A 22290-nucleotide genomic window follows, 5' to 3' on the forward strand; every position below is an offset into this window, starting at 1 on the left:
AAATGAAGAGACTAGGAACATAAGAAGAGATCGCAGGAGAGCTGAGAGGAAATGGAAAAAAGACAGACAAAGCACATCACTGGTCACCCTAAAACAATTAATGAGTAAATATCCACACACTGTAAAAGAAGCTAGAAATACCCATTTCTCTACAATCATTACAACTAACAGTAATAACCCCAGAATCCTCTTCAAAACAATCAATTCTGTTCTGAGTCCCCCTGCCAGTGAGCCCGTTGAACCCTCTCCTGAGAAATGCGATGAACTATTTTACAACTAAAATCAGTGACATCCGCAAACAATTCCATTCTGTCTTTGTGGAACCAAAAACTGTGTGCTCCACCCCTTTCACTCTGAAACGGCTTCATGAGATTTCACTCCCCTCACTGGAACGCATTGTTGCAGTCGAGGCCTACCACCTGCCTCTCAGACTGCATCCCTTCTTGGTTTTTAAAAGATGTACTTCACACGGTTGGTCCCAGTATCCTAGCCATTGTAAATGGTTCTCTCTCCTCTGGCATTGTCCCATCTTCTTTCAAACATGCCATCGTTTGCCCTCTCTTAAAGAAGCCTGCACTCGATCCTGCTGTTCTAAGTAATTACAGACCATCTCTAACCTGCCATTTCTATCTAACATTCTAGAAAAAGTTGTGGCTTCCCAGTTTCGTTCATGAACAATAATTATGTGGCACCACCACAAAAATGAGAAAATATATGTGCATGTGTATATGTATGTTTCCTTCCTGTTTGGGGAGAAGTGTTTCCTGTGTCATGCCGGTTAGCTGGGTGTGGCTTAGCTTTGAAAAAGGGCGAGTAAGAAATGTTTGGGAGGGGGGAGAGATAGTACCCAGAACCAGGAAGGAAAGGAGTCTGTGGTTCTTCAGGGCCCACGGGGGTTTTCTGTGAAAAGGGGACCCCAGCGAATACACAAGAAGGGACTCTGAACATCTGAGAAGGAGCTAAACACCAAACCTTAAGTGAGAATAAAGACTGGGAAGAGAATCACCTCACCACAAAGCCCGGATGGAAACCCTGGTGTCCAGGGTGAGTGAGGGAGAAGCTCCCAACTCGTTTTTTTGCTACAACTTGTGTTTTGGACTTTCTTTTTGTTACCTTTCAAAGACTTTGGGATTTATGGGACCTTTCATATGGAATGGACATTGCCACCCACAGGATAAGAAAACAGACATTTTTCCTTTTCTGCTCTCTTGGTAGGATGTGCCTTCGGCCTCCTTTTGGACTGCCTGTTGTGGTGAAAGTTTTGCGGGAAAGGGGTGGAATTTTGGTTGGGTGAGAAATACTTAGATTGGAAAAAACCTTTGTTTCCTTGTGGGAGTGTATTGTTTTGTGGGGCAAGCCCTTTAACAGGACACTGGTTCACAGTGAGGTTTAAGTTATCCAAGTTGGTCTTTTCTATTCATTAAACAATTGAAATTGGTAGCGTCCCTAGTTTGTTTTTTGTGGTAACATTGACTGTAAAATGATGGTCGAGTGTTACAATTACATTTTTGAGAAATTCCAGTCAGGCTTCCGGAGCATGCATAGCACGGAGACAGCACTTCTAAAAGTCTCAAATGACCTTCTGTTGGCAGCTGACTCTGATCTGCACTCAATTTGAATCCTCCTAGGCCTCAGCGCCGCATTCCACAATCCTGTTTCGCACAGCTAAGGCAATTAAGAGAAATTCGACCATTCCTCCCCTCACCTCTGTTTGAAACAGTTATACATGCATTCATTTCCTCCAGGCTACACTACTGCAGCGCCCTCTACTGTGGTATCAGTAAACATAACATTCACAGACTACAATTAATACAGAATGCCGCTGCAAGGCTTCTGACTCATACCAGGAGAAGTGACCATATAACACCAGTTAGCTGCCCTTCACTGGCTCCCTGTGAGTTTTAGAATTGATTTTAAGATTTTACTGATGGTTTTTAAAGCAATAAATGGCCTCGGCCCCTCTTATATGCAGGACCTTTTAACCCCTCACCAGCCTGAACTCTGCCTGAGATCCTCTGGAAAGTTCCTATCAGTCCCCAAATCCCAGCTAATCACAAAGGGTGACTGCACATTTGCTGTCTGTGGAACTCCCTGCCAGAGGATATCAGGCGGCAAACTCAGTGTCTTCTTTTAAATCTCTTCTTAAAACTCACTTTTATCGCTTAGTGTTTTCCTAAACCAGTTTATTTATCCATTCATTCACTGTTTTACATTATTGTATGTTATTTGTTTTTTGCTTATGCTATTACCCTGGTTTTATCTTACGGGCCTATTTTTATTTTTATTTTATTCTACTTTTAACATTTTAAATTGTTTTATGTCTTATTGACTCACCTTGTGCAATTCCTGCCTTTTCTTATTTTATGAATTGACTGGATGGTATTTTAACCACGCACTGTTGTTCCTGTTTGGATTTTATTGTACAGCACTTTGAAACTGTGTGTTTAAAGAAGTGCTATATAAATAGTTATTATTATTATTCAGCTTCAGCTGAAACTCCTATGAATATACTGTAAATGAGTAAAAGGCGACTACTGTGCGCTCATATAGCTGTCTGGACTTAGCGACCTATCGACCAATCAGAAAATAGAATTCCTTGTTGCCAGGTGAGGTCTGAGGCTCAGCTGCAAGCACACGTTCCATGAATGCTCGGAGCTCAAAGTGTGGACAAGCTAGAGAACGTCAGGAGAGGGACAGAACAGCTGCCATTACATCTGTGATGAGACCTACTCAGTGGCCGCCGTCATCTATTTTGTGTCGAGTTGCAGCTTGAAATCTTAACAACATTAAAGAAAAATCATTATAGAAAACAAGTATTTACAAAAAACAGGACACTCCTTTGAGGACAACAATGTCCACATCCTAGACAGAGAGGAAAGGTGGTTTGAAAGAGGAGTCAAGGAAGCATCTATGTGAAGCTGGAAGAACCTTCCCTTAACAGAGGTGGAGGCCTCAGACATCATCTTTCTACCACATACAATGCAGTGATTCCATCCATTCCAGGAAGTCTGCACAGACTCACAGCAAGAACAAAGGGCTGTCCACCAGTCCCCCTCCAGTCTCATAGTCGTTAGCCCAGGGGTGGGCAATTCTTTTTTTGCGAGGGCCACATAGACTTCCATTAGAAAAGCAAAGGGCCACATTTCTTTCATAAATAATAATATGAATTGAATTGGAGATCACTGGCACAGTGTCTACCTTTATAAATATGCTCTTGTTACATTTTCATCACTGTAAGCAGTGTGTGGGGGCATCTCGGTGTCACATCGGTCGGAGAGTTGGTCATTGGGGTTCATAAAGGTTAAATATACACCTGCATGCTTATCTATGACAGTTTTAAAGCTACAAGAAGCATTTTGAATGGATTCAGTTAAATCTTAATTCCCTCAGTTAGTTCTGGGTGATAAGATGAATAAATACATGCTGACTTGAACCCTGCCTGGACCTTCCCCCACCTCAGCTCCATACATTACAGGCCAGTAGAATGAGTTTGCTCAGACAGACCTGTCCTTTCTCCTGTTTCCTGGATGACTCACCAAACTGAAATGAAAGTTCTTACTTTAATTTGAGCCTAGTTTAGTTCTAATCTAAGGAATGGATTCCACAAACATCTGAAGCTGAAGGTTTTTATTTCACTATATGAACTCAACACTGACCTCATGTGTCCGCCTGTTCTTCTTCTGTAAAATGACATTTTCTGGTGAAATAAAGGTTCAAATAAATAATGTGATTTAACCACATAATAGCATATAAAACTATAATCAGATATATGGAACTACTAAAGTTACACCAAGGTAACTAACTGATTAATAAATGGGTGCGTGATGTTCCATTATCAAGAACGTTGGCCGTCTTCTCTGTGAACATATCCGCCGGTCCGGGTTCTCCTTCAACAGTCATGGTGCATTGAAAGGAGGAGCGGGCGGATCAGCTGCTCTCGGTGTGTGCGCGTGCATGTGCGCTTATGTGTGTGAACGCGGACGGGAGGAGAGAGAGAGAGTTGCGCAGAGTTGAATGAATGGAAAGATAGATATATTATAAAATCGCATCGGCGGAAAAACACCACAGAATCACTGTGTGGCGGAGGGAGTTGATGATGTGAACCGGTCTGTGTGTTTACTGCTCTCTCCTCTGTCCTCTGTGTGTGTCCAGGTCCACTCTGAGTGTTGCTGGTTGTATGTTGAAACACACTCCGCACAGAGCAGCAGATGATGTGAAGATATTTTTACAGAAGAAAACCATTAGAGTTCAAACCTAGAGTTCCCAAAGCTCTGAAAGTTGGACAAGGTCTGAGCTTTTTAAGAGCAGATGTCGGCTGCAGCTCCGCGGAAACATCTGAATGCGCCGTGGCGTTTCTTCACGCTTTACCGTACATTTCAGCATAGTCGCGCAGCATTTTTAAAGTGTACACAGCGCGTCTCTCCAAAGAGTAGATGGGATAAAACAGTGCTGCAGCTTAGAAGAAACGAGGGTGGGAAAAACGTCAGCGGTGATGCCGTGCTGACAGCTGACTCTTGCTGCCTTCTTCTTTTCTTTCTTCTTTTTCTTCTTCTATTGTGCGCACGGTCCGCGGGCCGTACTTTGCCCAGGTCTGCGTTAGCCAGTCGTTAGACACACCTGGCCCAGGCAGCCAGAACATCACAGGTAAGGATGGACACATTTAGTGCTATTGTTTGTTTGACCCAGACCCACTGAGGTCCTCCTCCACATATAAAGCATGTTTCCCACCAACAGGTAGAACTGATGAAGCTGCTTGGAGGAGCAGAGAAACGTCTTCAAGAAAACTCTACAAGTCCAGACGCCTTGCTTCAGTGGTCTCTATGAACATGACCTGGATGACATGTAAACATACAGTGTGCTCTTTGTAATCTGTATTCTGGCTCTAAAACAAGTGCCCCTTGTGAGGGTTGAAGTCACAATCTTCAGATGATGAGACTGACTCGCTGCCTACTGCACTAACGAGGCTCAGAAAGAGGTGAAACATGGTCTTTTCTCTTTTTCTTCTTTAAAGCTCACGGCCATACTGCTCTAGAAACGCCCGATCTCGTCTGATCTCGGAAGCTAAGCAGAGTCGGGCCTGGTTAGTACTTGGATGGGAGACCGCCTGGGAATACCAGGTGCTGTAAGCTTGAGCCTCCCTTGGCCAAGGGAGGACTGCGTCTGGTAACGTATTGCGTCACTTCCTGTTTTGACACTGTCCTGTTTGTTCACTTGGTGTGCGCTGTAGGGGTGGGCGATACTGAAGATTTCAGTATCGATCCGATACCAAGTAAATACAGGGCCAGTATCACCGATACCGATTTCATGATCATAAATCATTATTTTTTTGCCTTCTTTTTTTCCTTTAAATAGATTATCGTGATTAGCAGAGTAATAATACACAAGAAACATTTGTTAAGTAAATCAAGCTGCAAACAAAAGTGCAGAACTGTATAAGTTTGATATTTTAACTTCACAATCATGTCAGCAATGCTCCTTGTGACAGCCATGGCTCTTTGTGAATCATGTAGGTGAAACAGCATGACTAAGATACATTTATAAAAGTTTAACACCTATCTGCATGTAGCCTAAATATGAAGAATAAAGATCCTTCAACAGTTATCACCAAAGCCTAATTATATTAATCATACTGAAATACATATCATTATATAAACTTATATAATTACATTATTAGATATATTTTGGAATTTGAGAAAAACGAGATTTATTTCAGCTGGTGATGTGATGACTGTTCAGCCATTCTGCTAAAATTGCATGTCTTATCACAGCACTCAGAAAGACACCATTAATTCATGCTGCAGATTACTCAATCTAAACCTTCACTTTTTTAAGTCATCTACCTGGATATTCATGAGTGTTTTGCAGTAAAGCCTTTGTCAGTGACCACTGTCTCTGGTTCATGTTCGGGGATCTGCCTCCTCCTCCCTCTGTTTACTCTGCAGCTCGAGCTCTTTGGGCTCTGCTGCTTTATGTTTACATACATGTTGTAAAAAATCTGAGAATTTTAGGAGCATCTGTGCTGGAGTTATAACCTTCTGTAGTACCGTATGTGTCCACTAGGCTGATTCAGACATAATTGGGAATACTGGAGACCTGTCTGTGCATCAAGCATCCCAAAGCATGTGATTCATACATAGAAACGGTCAAAAAAGCACTTACTCCCGGTTTCCTGTAGGTGGCGCTGTCCGCAGATGTCCACACATGGTGAGGGTTGGGTCTGTATCCCCTGTAAAAAATTTGAGAATTTTAGGAGCATCTGTGCTGGAGTTATAACCTTCTGTAGTTCTGTATGTGTCCACTAGGTTGAGTCGGACATCATAGGGAACAGTGGAGACCAGTCTGTGCACCAAGCATCCAAAAAAAATGTGATTCATACATAAAAACGGTCAAAAAAGCACTAACTTCCGGTTTCCTGTAGGTGGCGCTGTGCAGGTGAGTCATGAGCATGCAGACATGTCCGGGGGCAGAGTGTTATGACATAAAAAAAATTTGAGGACGATAGGACCATGTATGGCGAAGTTATAAGCATTTGATGTTTCATGGCGAACGATCGCCACCGCCACGGGCAGCCCGATGATGACATAGAGACGTTCAGGGCGGTGCTCTGACCATGTGCAGAACGTTTGAAGCCATTTGGAGCAAGTATATAGGTGTTTGAGCTGTTTACGTGTATTAATGGCGAGCGCAGAGCCATTTTGTGGTCATTTCCGCCATTTTGCGGTCATTTCCGCCATTTTGCGATCATGTCCGCCATTTTGGAATCACCATCCATTTTCCTATATATGCCATTGTCCGCCATTTTGTGATCGCCATCCATCTTCATATTCTTTTACATGAGCCCATTCACTTGAATGGGAGTTGGAAAGTTGGAATGGTGGAGCCTGCCTGCCATCTAGTGGTCAAGTTCAAATTCCACATTTTGCACCCAGATTTTGACTGCCAGATTCCGGTTTCAATACTAGTCAATGGGAAAAATTTTGGAAATTTGTAGTTGGAATGTGGAAATATGGAATGCGTCCAATTTCCATTGACTTTGAATGGGAAATCCCTAACCCTAACCCTAACCCTAACCCTAACCCTAACCCTAACCGCTGCAATCAACCAAATTCGCTGCACTGGACCTGCAACGCCGACAGTAAACTGGAAAAAGGACGCATGACAAAAATTGTCTAAAGACAGCAAAATTCACCTTACCACAACCGATTGGACGCCCCCCTCCAATTTGGCAGGTGATGAATGCAGGAGAAGAGAAGAGACTGCAGTGCAGGATCAAGTGGAGCTAAATACTTCATTCAGAACACTGGCCAGGTGTTTTGTCTCTGCAATCAACGCAGCGCCCCCCTGATGGAAACCTGCAAACATAGTGGAACAAACACACAACAAGCATTAGGCCCTGTGGCCCTCACATTGGAGCTCCAGCACAGTACCAGGGGCACGAAAAAAATAAAATAAAATAAAATAAAATAAAAAAAATTATTAAATCCCAGTGCGCTACCGGTACCCCAGAAAAACCCTCCGGGCGCAACAGCTCGGCAGCCAGCTTACCGTCCCTCACCAAAGACAACTTCTGCCTCTCTAAATGCAGCTGCGTCCTTGACGGACAGCCGCACTCTAATTCACCCTCCGCCCTGGATGCTGGACAGCCCCGGCAGTGTGAGCAGCCTTCAGAAGGCCAAGATGCTGGACAGCTCCGACACTGTGACTGGGCTGGAAGACATGGGCGCGCGAGCGCCCGTCTTACCGCCGGTGTAAAAAAACCAAGCGAAGCTGATGAATTCAGTGCTTGCCGTAGTCCCGGGAGTGTTAACAAAGAACTCCAACCGCTGGACATCGGCGTAAACAGGGCGTTCAAAGTTAAGTTGCGAGCGGCGTGGGAGCGATGGATGGCAGACAGCGAGCACAGCTTTACTGGGAGGGAGCGCCGCGCGCGATACGCCAGCATATGTGAATGGATTGTGGATGATGCGTGGACTCATGTTTCTGCAGTGACTGTTGTCCGAGCTTTTGTGAAAGCCGGCATAATTTCTGAACAACAATAATAATGATTGCCGATCAGCCAGCCGGCCACGTGTGTGGCTGTGACTCTGACAGCGATGAGAGGGAAGCTGGCAGGTTTGAACTCGCGCAGTTGTTTCCTGTTTATTTTTGTAATAAATATTCTGTAGAAATATTCTGTTTGCCAGACGCGACAATAAGAAATGCTCCTCAGTGGGATTTGGCGTTAGTTTTACGCGCACTAACCAGGGCGCCCTTTGAGCCTCTGGATAAAGTTTCACTGAAGTTTGTGTCTATTAAAACTGATTTGTTGTGTGCTTCAGAGTCAGTGATTTATCTGACCTCTCTGTAGCCGCCACCTGCCTCGGGATTCAGGGGGATGGCAGTTCGGCTGTGTTGCATCCTAATCCGACTTTTACACCTAAGAGCATCACTGGCTCTTTCAGATCCAGGGTGATAACGTCCGATGTTTTTTCCCTCCTCCTCACAGCTCTGATGAGGAGGAGAGGACATCTCATCTCTGTCCGGTGCGCGCGCTGTCCTGCTATGTTGCGCGCACAGCCGCTGTGCGCCGCACACAGCGTCTGTTTTTGCATTACAGAGTTCAGTTTTGGGGGCCCCAGCCGCTACACACACAGCCACACATATCCCTCTCTAGCCCCGACACCAGCCTTAAAAAAATACAAACACCAGCACAATAAACCCTGCGTGTCTCCTAGACCATTAACCGCTGCAATCAACCAAATTCGCTGCACTGGACCTGCAACGCCGACAGTAAACTGGAAAAAGGACGCATGACAAAAATTGTCTAAAGACAGCAAAATTCACCTTACCACAACCGATTGGACGGCCCCCCTCCAATTTGGCAGGTGGTGAATGCAGGAGAAGAGAAGAGACTGCAGTGCAGGATCAATCAACACAGCGCCACCCTGATGGAAACCTGCAACCATAGTGGAACAAACACACAACAAGCATTAGGCCCTTCGGCCGTCACACTCTCCCTCCTGGAGCTCCAGCACAGTACCAGGGGCACCAGAAAAATAATTCTGGCTACCTTAAGAGAGTCACAGCTACTCGCACCTGTGCTACCAGGGGCACGAAGTTCTACTCACAGCACCAGGGGCACAAAGGTTTTGCTGGCACGGTCTAGTTGCTTTAGCCAAGTGAGGGGTGCATGTTGTGGTGGTGCGCAAGGTTGTGGTGGGGCTAGCAGGAGGGTGTGGGGGTGAGCAGGCGAGCGTGAGTATCGTTGGGAGGCAGTGTGCAGGGCAGAGAGGATGCCTGGAAGCTCCCTGGGTGCTGGAGAGCTCCAGCAGAGATAGCAGCGGGCAGGAGCCCTGGATGCTGGACAGCTCCGGCACTGTGACTGGGCTGGAAGACATGGGTTTGAAGGGATGGCTGGAGGTGTGTGTGTGTGTGTCTCTGTACCTCTGTCTCTCTGTGTGTCTCTGTGTGTATCTATGTGTCTCTGTCTCTGTGTGTGTGTGTGTGTGTGTGAGTGTGTATGTCTCTGTTTGTGTGTGTCTCTCTGTCTCTGTGTCTCTGTGTGTCTCTGTCTCTGTATGTGCAGAGGAGCTGCAGGTGGTGTCCGTGGGCCTGCTGGTGATCGGTGCGGTGGTGGCGGTCAGCGTGGCTGGATGTGTGGCAGCGACCTGTGAGATCAGGTTCCTGCTGCTGCCGGTGAGTCATCGTAACGTCCGATGCTGCATTCAGGTCACGTGGGAAAATGCTGCGACCACATCCAGGGCTCAGTCAGCTGTTTTTTACCTGTGTCCCTCGGCTGATGTGTGGTGGGTTTCACTGAACACTGTGAGAAATAAAATCCAGTTTTGTTTCTTAGTGCTGCCCCCTGCTGGTACCCTGTGCCATTATTTATTGTAACATTCACACACTGACACACACAGACACAAACACACTGACACACACACAAACACACAGACACACACAGACACAGACACACACACACTGACACACACACAGACACAAACACACAGACACACACTGACACACACAGACACTAACACATTCTTGTAAACCTCCTTTGAGAGGTCCAAAGGTTTTCTGCCAAGTTGTGGGGTCCCCCCCCCTTTCCAGTGGCTCTACAGCTCTGTAAAAAATCAGGCAACACTAAAAAAAATTCCTGTTAAAAATGATCACTTCAAATATAAAGAATTCAAAACTCTGTTTGTCCAAACCCGTTTTTCTGTCACTTATGGGGCCTGTTACCAACATTTAGTACTTGTAAGGTCCACACACACATACGTTCAGTTTGTGTATCTTGACAAGGATCAGAAGCCCTATAAATTAAGTTTTGTTGTAAACTGGACTTTATGAAACATGCTCCACCTCGGCAGCCATTCACCATCAAATGCAAAATGAGTAGACTGATCGGCCTAAGTTCCCAACATCTCAGAGCTCAATGACAGTGAAAAAAGCCTAGCAGAGTCCTCAGTGCGTTGACCCAGGACCCATTCTGCTAATGATGATGTCTGATACTGTCTATATTAGGCACTCTCTCCATATATAACATATAGCATACAGTACTATGTGTCTTCATAAGTAAATATTTTGGGTATTTAAGTGCATTTGATCTTTTTAGTATGCCTTTTTTTATCCTTTTTCTTAATATTTTTGGTAAGCTTGACTCAGGAAATGCACAACAATTCCAATGTATCTGTACTGTAATCTACACATGGCAAATAAACTCTATTCTATTCTAACAAGTACCAATTAATAAGCATTCATCCAAGTCTGGACCAAACAATACTTATAGAAAACACTTAAATAACAATTAACCTCACAACATAGTTTGTCCTCAGTGGGCATGTATTTGAAAAACACAAATAAGGCACAGCAAACAGACATCGCTTGCCAATTCCATAATAAATAATAATATATAATATAATGTGTAATATAATATAATATAATATATATATATATAATAATATTCAATAATAAAAAAAATAAAGGTTTTACATTACAAAAAAATAGACATGCCATCACAGACTGTGTTTACACTGTAGGACATTTGAACACTGTAACAACAACAACAAGAACATACTGACAAACACAAGAGGAACAAAGGACCAGTGGCCAGTGAAGCCTTCACTGTTCTTTTCTTCTCATGGAAGTTATGCGATTTTTGATGAAGTATTTCACTGCTTTCCAGTCACGGCTTTCCAGGGCTTCAGGTTCAGCAGCAATACAGTTTTCACAGTCTATCTTACCTGGAACCTGGTTCCTCACAATAAATTTTTTCAAATGCCTTTCAACTGCAGCACTTTCCTTTGGTGTCCAGCTTTTCTTGACTACACATCCTTTACCTATAGTTGGACACAAGAGAAGAAGAAAACATCAAGAACTTCCCTGGATGGATTACTTAGAGGAGGTGGACCACCCCCTAAACAGCTGTCCCAAGGGGCAGAGACAGTTTTTAATGTCCCTGAGCCATCTGAAATAAGCATGAGTCAGTGGTACATGTTTTCTGTGTAAGCACATCACTGATGTAATTAACCCTCATGCGTTGTTCGGGACATTTTTGTCCTCTGAGAGAAATTTTTCTGTTTATTTTGGCCATAACTTTGTCAATATGTGGACAAATTGAATCATTTTTCCTCAATAAGCTTAATTTTACATAAATTTTGTTAATATGATTTTAAAATTTTTCATAGGTCAACGGTACACTGTGGGCAAATTTTACCCCCTAATGTGTTGTTCGGGGACAAAAACGTCCCCTAACTTTAACGGTTTTAAAAATATATTAGATAAATATTTTTTTGAAATTTTTTTGCATAGACCTTTTAATTAACTTCAGTTCTAATCAACAGTAGTGAAAAAATCATTTTCCCCCAGGATTTTAACCCTTTAATCACCAATTTTATAAGGGGTGGTGCTGAAAATTGAAAAAAAAAACACACAAAATGGCTCATTTTTAATAGAAAAGGTGAATGTGGACTGGATTCTTTTTAACCTTTATTATAGTCTTGGTCATGTCAAACATCAGTAAAAAAATTGACTTTATTGCATTATTAGTTTTTGCACAGCACTGGATTTTCTTTTTTTCTCCCTAATGTGTTGTTCGGGGACAAAAACGTGTGTTTTGCTTTTTCATTTTCACACTGACACTGAAAATGTTTACATCTTCACAGATTTAGGGACATTGCCTCTGTTAAAAGATTTTGACCCTGAATCAGAATAGAGCAGCTGCAGCTAGAGCACTGAACATGCATATTCTGTGGATTCAGTCATCTTTATAACTGACCTGTAGAAGTCTTTTTCAGAACTGAGCTGACAACAAAGAAAACATCATTCTGCAAATTGTGTTTTTTTCGCTCTGCAGACCGTGAAGGCTCAGGCTGAGCTGCAGTCTCAGAAGGAGCAGGTCACCAGGCTCCAGGTGGAGCTGTTAGTGCAACAGAGGAAGTACGAGGACAAGTGCAGCGAGTTGTCATCCTTCCTGAGGAAGCATGAAGAGAAGAGCAAAGAGCTGGAGGAAGCCAAAATGCAGCTCCAGGCAGAGAGACTTGGCAACAGGTAAAGCTGCTGGCTCTGGTTGACGTCGGATCAATAAGGTTTCACGCTGAGCTGCTAACATGTCATCAATCGGCAATTTTACCTCCTCTCATTAATACTAATGCCAAAAACTAATGTTGTACTGACCTTTGAATTAACACTCCCTCTGGGATTAATACAGTATCTAAAATAAAAAAAAAAAACAAAAAAAAACAAACAATGTGTCCAGGCATGCAGCAGAACTGGAGAGTATGGACATCAGACTGGAGGAAGAGAGGAAGAGGTCTGCTGAACTTCTGCTGCAGGTGAGCATGAATTCACTGTTTACCTCCACTAACTAAAGTTAATAAGATTAAGAACCCGTTATTTGTCCCACAATGGGGAAATTGCATTGTTGCAACAGCGCAGATAGGGTAAATAAAAGTACCTACAAAGACACAATACAGATAGATGGATACAGTTAAAGAATGAGAGGAACATATTGCACAGGTGGGTGGAGGTAGGAGTGGTTTGTAGATTAAACCAAAGTCTGCTCAGACTGAATAAAAATACAAATACAGCACTGTAAATGTCAAACAAAATCATCCTTCACTAAATAAAATGAGGATGTCTGCATTTTAGATACAATCTAGTTCCATGTTCTAATATACAGCAGCATTGTAGGCACTATACAAAATTTGCCCTAATATCTGGCCTTCAACAGGTAAATATGCTGCAGAAGTCTCTTCTGAACCGAAATGGAGACGAGAGGAGAATCGCTGCCCTGGAACAACAGGTAACACTCTCTTAATTATAGCACACACCTACAAAAAGACCTGTCAAATAGAAGAAGAGGAGAGGGCAGCATTCTCTTAAACGTACGCCTGTTCATACTTGTGGTTCTGCCTCTTAAGATCCAGATTTCTGCCAAGGACTTTGCAAATGAAAAAAATGATCGTCAGAGCATTCAGCACCAGCTACATAAAGTGCTGAAGGAGCTTCACAAGACCCAAGATCAGATTTCTAATCTGGAGTCTGCTGTAAGTGTTATGTGATCTATAGTTTCATCAATATGAAGTCAAACCCTCATGACTCTCATGCCATTTTCTTTGCTTTCTAACAGTAGAGTAGTAGAGTATTCCACTGTCCTCTTGGAATGTGCATATTATGTTGCTCTACAAGTGCATTTGTTTTTTCCTATTTCAGATGCAGCCTAATGCTCGCTCTTCAGAGCCCAGCTCGTACAATAATTTTGAGCGCCTTACTACTGACCCTGGCCCCACATCGCCATGGAAATACGTCAACCTCCTGGAGACGACTTTCTTGGAGTGCCCATATTGTCAGGCCCAGTATCCCGCCAGCCGTCACAGGGAGCTTCTGGATCACATTGACGACTGTTATGATAAGTGAAAGCATGTCGTTTTCTCACCGGGCGCCTCAGTGCAGATCAGCACCGCCACCATCACAAACATTTCTTCTATATGTAGCTGTCAGAGTGACTTTATTGAACTTAATTGATAAATGTTAAAAATAAAATTCATATATTTATTAAAAAGCTATTTTCGTTTGTTTTCATTGCACTATAATGTGTTAAAAATAAGAGTCCAAGAGGATCTACCGGTATTTAATTTCCAAACGGACCAACGTTCATTGATAGACAGATTGTTATTACCGATGCACTGAGAATGACACGTGGAAGAAACGGACCGCCTTAAAACTGATATTTGAAGAAGATGAAGAAATGCTGAGGAATTCTTCACTGTGTTTAGTCAAGACTGTTTTAGAAGATAGGTTGACCTCCCCCAGAGCTACGAGGCCAATGAGGTTCGTAAGTTAGAGGAAAATTCATAATACGTTTGTCACTGTTTGAAGCTACTTAGCATTTGAAGGACAGTAATGTGAGGCAGGAGAGCTGCAGTGACTGACTCTGCTGTGTACTACTGTGCTCTGCAGCCCACAGTGACAGGAAACAGCTCAACTCTGTACAAAAACCTGTGGAGCAAAGACAACACAATACTCCACAGCGTCCACTAGAGGGACTCACACACTGTCACAGCTCCAGCTGCTTCCTCCTTTGTTCAGTGTGTCCTTCACCTTCTCTCCTCTGTTATCTGCAGTCAACTAAAGACAGACAGTTTTAACAAAGTGTGCATTCAAGAAATGAGTTTTAGATACATTCTAGGATCAGTATTTTGAGCAGTAAAACCAACATCATGTCACCAAAACATCCATCCAGAACTTTGAGTCAGAGCTGATCTACACAAAGTGACCTTGTGTTTCAGTGCAGCCACAGTTGGTCACATCTTTCTTTAAAATCTGATCGGCCTCTGTGGGACTGGACCAGTCTGGTTTCTCTTATATCTGAATCTGAGGGTGTTTTCACACTTGGTCCCCTTCAGCCCTCTAAACAAACAGATCCATGACTCAGCATTTTTTCCACATACGTGAATACTCCAACTGTACCCAGGCCCCTTTAAAACAAACCTAAACTACCCAGAATTCAGTGCACTGGGGGTCTGAGAGCTCTAGAGGACCTGGTGTGAACAGAAGGAGGACTGAGGCCCCAACTACCTTGAACTGGACCAGAAGCTGGTCCTCTTTCAATAAACTCACAGTGTGAACACAAAAAGAACTGAGACCTGTTTCTGTTGGTCCACTTAAAGAGGACTGAGTTCAGTTCTTTGAAAAGGTACCAGCTGTGAAAAGACAAAAGACACTTCTTTGAGGCCTCAGGAGTCAGAGTTCACCTGAGGAATCCCACAGGGACCTTTAGTGGGTCCATTTCTCTGTCGACACGTCTCCTGGGGTTCATACTCACACACACATTTCATGGTATGCTGATGATGCACAAATGTACACACCTGAAGAACAAACGTCTTGCATTGGGACACATCTATTGTTGATTCAGAGTAAAAGTATGAAGGGTGTGGATGTGGATTCTCCATCACTGGCTACAAAGACAGGAGCAGAGGTCACCTGGGCCACATGGCATTCCAGGATGGCTCCTCAAAGCACTGACCAGCTCTCAGAGGTCCTCACTGACATCTTCACCCCTCCCTGCTACAGAAGCTGCTCTGCTGCAGACCACAGGTCTCTAACAAGTGCTGAAGACAGTAGAGCACATCACTGGCTCTCACCTGCCTTCCCTGCAAACCACCTTCATTACTCATCACTCAGGAAAACACAGAAAACCCTCAGAGACCCCACACACCTCAGCTACACACTCTTTTCACTGCAGGATCTACCAAAGCATCCGCACATGGACTAGACCCAGAAACAGCTTCTTGTCCTCAGCCATCAGACTCTTGAACCAGCAGATCCACCACACGCATCTCCCCGTCAGAGGAACACAGAAGCTCACAGAGGACAGGTCCTCCTTCAGTCTGAGCTCCCTGGATGATGATGCTGCAGCATCACTGTCATCTCTACAGCTTCCATCAGCCTGAATGGAAACAGAGCACAGCAAGAGGCCGAGCTACACAGCTGAATATGAAAGTGTAACGCACTATGGGGCCATAGATGTAATAAAGCAACAAAAGTAGCTTCGGCTATGGAGGCTGAGTGTGTGAATAAGACACCAAAGAAAATAATAGAGCTCAAATAAATATATTATTGTCATGTAATAAGCAGATATGCAATAGGACAGTAACAGCAAGTTATGAATGATAATAAATGTATTTATTACTATGTAATATATATAAACAGGTATTCAGTAATAATATGCACAATAAACAATCCAAACTGTGATGACAGAAGGTCACTCTGCAGTTCTGTCCATATTTCAGTTCATTCAGGAAACAATAGTTCATTCAATGTTCCAAAAAAAGGTTTGAGTTCAAGAAAAAAAAATGGGGAAAACTCAAATAGGTCCGTAGTAGGAGGCCAAAAAAAAGGTTTTTATAATCCTGCAGCGTCACAGGGTGATCGGGCAGCTCGCCATGTTGAACTGGATTTCAAGCTAAAGGAAAAAACCTGACCTAAACAAGGTCAAACACACACATTAAAATTCAGTATGAATGAAATGATCTTCCATCAAGAAAGTAAATAAATACATCCATACATAACGATGCATAATGATGAATAAATAATACCATCAATGCTATTGGTCATACAGCATATAACGCTCAGGTTATTTAATGATAACATTTATAAATCAATCATTCAACTTTCAAGCTTTGGGTAAAGGTGAAGCTAATGATGCACTTTATAATAAATCAAATTAAATCAGCAATAAGCTAATCACAGGTTCATAACATTTAAATGTTTAGGTAAACAAACAATTTGTTTGTGCATGTCGATGGGTCAGTTCAGAAGCACCATAGGCCGGTTTGGCTTTAACCACAAAAGCAACAAAAACTATACAAAACGAACAAAACAACCAATAATAAAGAATTCAGTCGATACTCTAACACTATGCCTAACATTCGGCCATAAAAGTAACACAAATAGCACGGTCTATTAAAATAAAGACCGGTATTAACAACGTTAGCTTAGCCATTGGCCTAGCGGTTAGCCTATAGGCTTTGTGAATGACCGCGGCACCGCATTCGATAATAAACCAAAGTTCGCAGGGTCAATAAATGACTCGCCGCTGAGTGGATATTTACGGAGATGATGTAGATTCAATCGGCGCGGTTCGTTTGGGTCATGAAGCAGTTTAATCGTTACTTTTGCCAGAATGCTAACCGGAGCACGCCAAGCACAGGGACGGCAGCGGCCATGGAGCGAGAGGAAACGCGGGGTTGTGCCCCGGAAGTTAAAGGGACACACCCCGCCACAATAAAGCGGTGACAGGAAGTGAGACGCTGTCTGTGTTATGTGGGTTGCAAAAGGCTGCATGTTGGAGTGAAGAGCTGCTGTGTTCTCTCTGGTGTTCATTCAGCACAGCTGGAAATAATGCTCCTCATTAGTACTCAGTGCACCACCACCTCCATCCTTCTTTGCTACCGAGTCAGGGTTAGGGAGTTGGCCCCGGAGGACACCGCCCTTCGGCCCTGGAGACCGCTCTCCCCTGTGTTGCCGACAACAGTCTGGATCAGGACAGGAACGGCTAACAGCAATCATATATACTGTAGGAGCCATAGATGGTGGCAGTGCAGCTGTTTTGTTATAAAAAGGCAGCTTTATTTATATAATTTATTTAGAAACAGATGCTCACTGCATTCTATGACGTGGTTATTTAAGAGTCCCAGCTGCTCATCTAAAGCGTCATGTTACCATGGAGACAGAGAGCGGTTCAAAGGTACGTGTCACTCAGCTTTTTGTTGTGTAGTTGTTCAGTAGTTACAGGACAGAAGCAGACATATAGTGAGTACTTTGTTGTGACTTTATGGTGTGGTTTTGTGCTTGTGTTGACATTTTTTTACATTTGATCGAGTGCTTCTTTGACTGTTGTGGTCTTCGACTGTAGAGGGCGCTAGCCGCTGGTAGGACCTTTGTTGCTTGTAACAAACTTAAATCAACAAATTGCTCTCTGTGTTTTATCTTGTATCTATTGGGAGGGATGCCTAAGATAAAAACATGTAAGTTCTAGTTCAATGTTGATTTGTAGGATTTCCTGCATTATTTCTACAATTTCTGTCCAAAATTCTTTCATCTTGGTGCAAACTGCAACAATTCTCTGCCCTGCATTTAACACACACGTCTAAAACATTTGTATTGAATTTACTTAATCTTGCAGGAGTCAAACTCTCATCAACCATTTATATTTAGACATACAACGTATTAATAATACTGAATTCAGTTTTAGTTCATAAATGCATATTGACTGTTGGTAATTCGTTGTATGTGTTTGTTTTCAGTTTCACACTTTCCAATAAACCTGTTGAGACGAGCGGACTGTCGTCAGAGTCTTAGAAGGAAGACTGGAGCAGACATATAGTGAGTAATTTGTTGTTTGTCGTATGGTTGTCATGGTGATGGGGAATATTTGCGTCACGTGGTGTAGGTGGTGACAACCGGATTCTATTAAAGGGGCACTCACTCACCGTCACAGGTGTTAGGAGGAGAGAAGAAGCTGGGTGGCCACAGTTTTTGTTGACCGCAGCGTGTCGTAACATAACGCAGCACATCATACCGTAACCATAGCGCACACCTTTGCACGTTCATCACCGGGTTATTCTTTTGGTTTATGTTTTCATCTCCCCAATGCAGCGTTTTATCCCATGTCCATGTACTATATCAAACCTCATCAAGAGGCAGAAGGCCTCATTTCACATTAGGCTACAGCGCCTCATACAGAGAGGCAGGGCCCATCTCTCCTCTCATCTGGGACTTTGGAGCTTTGAGGAAGCCGCTATATATGCTGCTGCTGTTTAGCTATGTGCAGCTCCTTGTCTTCCGCTGACAGACACAGACAGTGGCATTCTGCTAAAAACAGGTATATGAGCCACAGAGCTGTACGAACCCCTGGAAGATCCATACATTCATATATTATAATATATGAGTGACACATGGTGCTAGAGCAGGCTGTCCTACTGATGAAGTCCAAAACAGGCATTAAATGGCACCAAAACATCCCCAGAAGCTGGCATGTGAGCCACAGATCGCCACATGCCACTAACACAGTCAGACATGGCACTTTGAGATCGCCACATGCCACTTCATCAAGCGAGGCAGGCCAAATGCCACTTTGGGGTAGACCGACAGGATACGGATTCTCATTTAACTGGACTTTTAACACAGACAGTGTGTCAAGTAACAACAAGTGTGGCCAAGTTTACAAGTTATTGTTAAAGTGAGTTTAGTTTAGGGCTGATTGTTAAGGAAATAACATGTAACCACTCAGTAATAGTTAGGGCCCGAGCACCGAATGGTGCAAGAGCCCTATTGAAACCTTAGGGATTACTACCCAACAGGAAGTCCGCCATTTTGACTTTTGTGGCCATTTTTTGCCTATTTGTCACCCTGCTACAAAACCTTTCACGCCTCGCATACTTCATCCAATTGGGCTGAAATTCACTGTGTCCACTCAGGACACCATAGGGAACAGACGCATTCCAAAACTCTTACAAAAGAGTTACGGTGTGGCGGGGGCGTGGCCTCAAAGTTGACCATTTGCCAATACAAAGAAACACAGTATTTTCTGCCATACCTCCAACATACTTCATGCAATGTGGACAAAATCTTACAGTACTGCTATGGACCCGAGTCTGAACAGATATATATGCTAATATGATGACACGGTCATAGCGCCACCTCCCAGCAGGAAATTTCTCTTTTAAACATGTTTTTGTTCTACGTCTCTGGAAATGAGAGGAGAGAAGAGCATAGGACAGGAAACTGCAATGGCCCTGCGGGTCGCAAGGTGCGCGAGGGCCCGCAATGCTGCTTGCAGCTTTAATTTCCACCTGCTGTTGGTTCGGAGTTGAGTACATGGCTAAGATGCAGGAAGATGCATCTCACAGTCCTCTTACATGTTTTATGTTTGTGCAGGATTGCTCTTAGGACCGTGACAGGGCATCCAGAGGAAATGGCGAAATTCTGTCTCGGTTTTTCACTGACAGAGGCACTGTGTCTTGGGGCCGGCTTGGCTGTTTCAGGCCTTTGCTACTATATGTATAGAAAGAAGAAGAAGACAGCAGATGAGCTTGATGTGAGTAAGAATGTATTTCATTAACATTATATAGCAGTAGTCTGCAAAGTGAATTGCGGTTCTGACTGCTAATACTTACAGAGGGACTGTTGCATTCAGTGCATGCTGACAGCTCACTAGTCTCTGACAAAGAAGTACACCATGCAAAAATGCTTGAGAAAAGCTCTCCTACTTGTTTAACTAAAATCCTTTGCAGCCCTTTAACATGTTGTTGGTGATGGTCATGCAGTGTAATGTGCAAGTTTGTAAAACCTCCATGTGCCATCTGACTATGTGTGTGTCATATTCAGAATGCCTCCCACATCAACATAGATGGAAACCTTAAAGACACTTTGGAGGTTACACCAGGAGCACGTCTGCAGTATGCTGTTGTTGAAGGTAACCAGAACTGGATCAATACAAACAAGTGATGATTATGTATTTCCACTTCATACTGTATGTTTGTGTATATATTGTAGGTGTTGTGGAGCCTGTAGGCGAGCCACTGAGGAGTCAGTGTCATGAAGACATTGTTGGTGTGGTGCACAAAGTGGAAGTCACAGAGCCCAGGCTGGGATTGAGCAGCCTTTACTCTGCTCTTTTCAAGAGTCATCAACAAGTGACATCGGTGCCCTTCGTATTAAGGGGTTCGGATGGGACTGCAGTCCAAGTCCATTGTCCACTGAAGGCCTCTGGACTGAACATGGAGATGTTGTACAAGAGGTTTCTCCAGGTCAGCCATGGATTCAGTGTTCTTGGATGGTATTTCAGCGGGGTGAAGTCCTACAGTCAACTGGAGACCGAGGAAATGCTTAGAGTCAGTTACCAATGCTCGTTATTTTAATAGTTAATTCACAACAAAATGTCTGTTGCTTATCACTAATAATTTACATAGTAACAATACATTATGAAAATATGCACCTTTTTTCAGGTGGGCACACGTGTTACTGGTGTAGGCCAGCTGACGCTGGACCCAGATGGCACCCTGAATCTTAGACCCCCTTCTGATGGATCTAAGTACTTTCTGAGCATGGCAGACTATGACACTTTACGAAAACAATACAGCGCTGCGACCAAAGCGTGGAAGCGTTTTGCTGTTATATTTGCTTTAGCCGGTGCAGCGGCACTCTAACAACACGGAAAGCTTCGCTGGCAGCGTGACAACGAAAGGAGGGAATCCTGTTGAAGATGGGGAAAATAATCAGGAGAACATCTGTCATCTGCCTCTCTCAGCCATGTAACCGTATACTGTGGAACTGTGGACATGCTGCTGCTACACCTGCTACCAAGCTCTGTCACAACATTTGATGTTATGATTTTATTCTTTTTATGATTTTAATTTCCTTCTTAATTGAGTGTTTTAAAATGTTTTATTCTGTGATTTTATCTTATGTAAAGCACTCTGAATTGCCTTGTGTATGAATGGTGCTATATAAATAAAGCTTGCCTTGCCTCCAATTGTACTGTAAATATCTGGCCATGATGTTCTGTGTCAGTAAAGTATCTCTCTTAATGAGGATGTTTCACTTGTTACCGTCTGCTACTCCATTCATTTAAAAAGAGAAATTCCACCTTCTAACTGTTTACAGGCAGTCTGAAAAGAACAGAACACAATATAGGGGGATGCTCTAAAACCAAGAATCCAACCAACTCATTAAACGTATAAAATGATGAAAATAACACATCGCTTTTGGTTATCCTAACTCCCCTGGATACCTCCACACAATAACATATTTTCTGGGTTTCAGAAAACGTGATCAATGGTCTTACCCAGAAACCTAGATAAAAGTTTACACTATGCTGATAGAGCCTTTTAACAGCAAGCAATGCTGCATTTCACACTATACTGGATCTTTAAATGTGGTGAAATACCTATCCTGGCATTCCAAGAGGCAAAGCTGAAGTGGGGAACAACAGTAAATTGAGTATAAAGTACAGCAGCATGGAGTGACAAGGAGTATGGTCGAGCTTCTGATGGGGAAAACCTGGCAAAGATGCTCTAGATAGACAGGGACAGTACTAGCTCTGTAAAGTTCCTGGTAAACACAGAACAATCTCCATTCATCACTGGTATTAATGTAATCACTCTTGTTGCCAGGAGGTGGACACAAGTGTTGTTTTGACAGGCATTCATCATATTCTTTGTGCCTGACGGTAATACATTGAATGTTTAAGCATCATATCATGAAAGAAAATGGTCATCCACCTCTGAATCAGGGAGGGAGCTCTGT

At 43.3% G+C, this 22290-nt stretch overlaps 1 protein-coding gene, 1 non-coding gene and 1 pseudogene across 3 annotated transcripts; all 3 read left to right on the forward strand.

Moving 5' to 3' along the window:
- The first annotated feature begins 1023 nt into the window (after nucleotides 1–1023).
- LOC114429885 (centrosomal protein of 55 kDa-like) lies at nucleotides 1024–13896 on the forward strand (annotated as a pseudogene).
- On the forward strand, nucleotides 5011–5129 carry LOC114429938 (5S ribosomal RNA). Its single transcript, XR_003669965.1, has one exon. It is a non-coding gene; the product is annotated as a 5S ribosomal RNA (ribosomal RNA).
- Nucleotides 13897–17712: 3816 nt separating the features above from the next.
- LOC114429828 (mitochondrial ubiquitin ligase activator of nfkb 1-A-like) lies at nucleotides 17713–21329 on the forward strand. Of its 2 annotated transcripts, none has more exons than XM_028398457.1 (6): nucleotides 17713–17728; nucleotides 18288–18366; nucleotides 19921–20080; nucleotides 20371–20458; nucleotides 20539–20876; nucleotides 20991–21329. In XM_028398457.1, the coding sequence occupies exons 3-6, from the start codon at nucleotides 19958–19960 to the stop codon at nucleotides 21189–21191; spliced, it is 750 nt and encodes a 249-aa protein (XP_028254258.1). In that variant the 5' UTR covers nucleotides 17713–17728; nucleotides 18288–18366; nucleotides 19921–19957; the 3' UTR covers nucleotides 21192–21329. The 2 variants fall into 2 exon arrangements, with proteins under 2 accessions (XP_028254258.1, XP_028254257.1); XM_028398456.1 differs by lacking the exon at nucleotides 17713–17728 and adding an exon at nucleotides 17756–17793.
- Nucleotides 21330–22290: the final 961 nt, after the last annotated feature.

This window comes from Parambassis ranga, unplaced genomic scaffold (genome assembly GCF_900634625.1).
Source record: "Parambassis ranga unplaced genomic scaffold, fParRan2.1 scaffold_21_arrow_ctg1, whole genome shotgun sequence".
Classification (NCBI taxonomy): domain Eukaryota; kingdom Metazoa; phylum Chordata; class Actinopteri; family Ambassidae; genus Parambassis; species Parambassis ranga.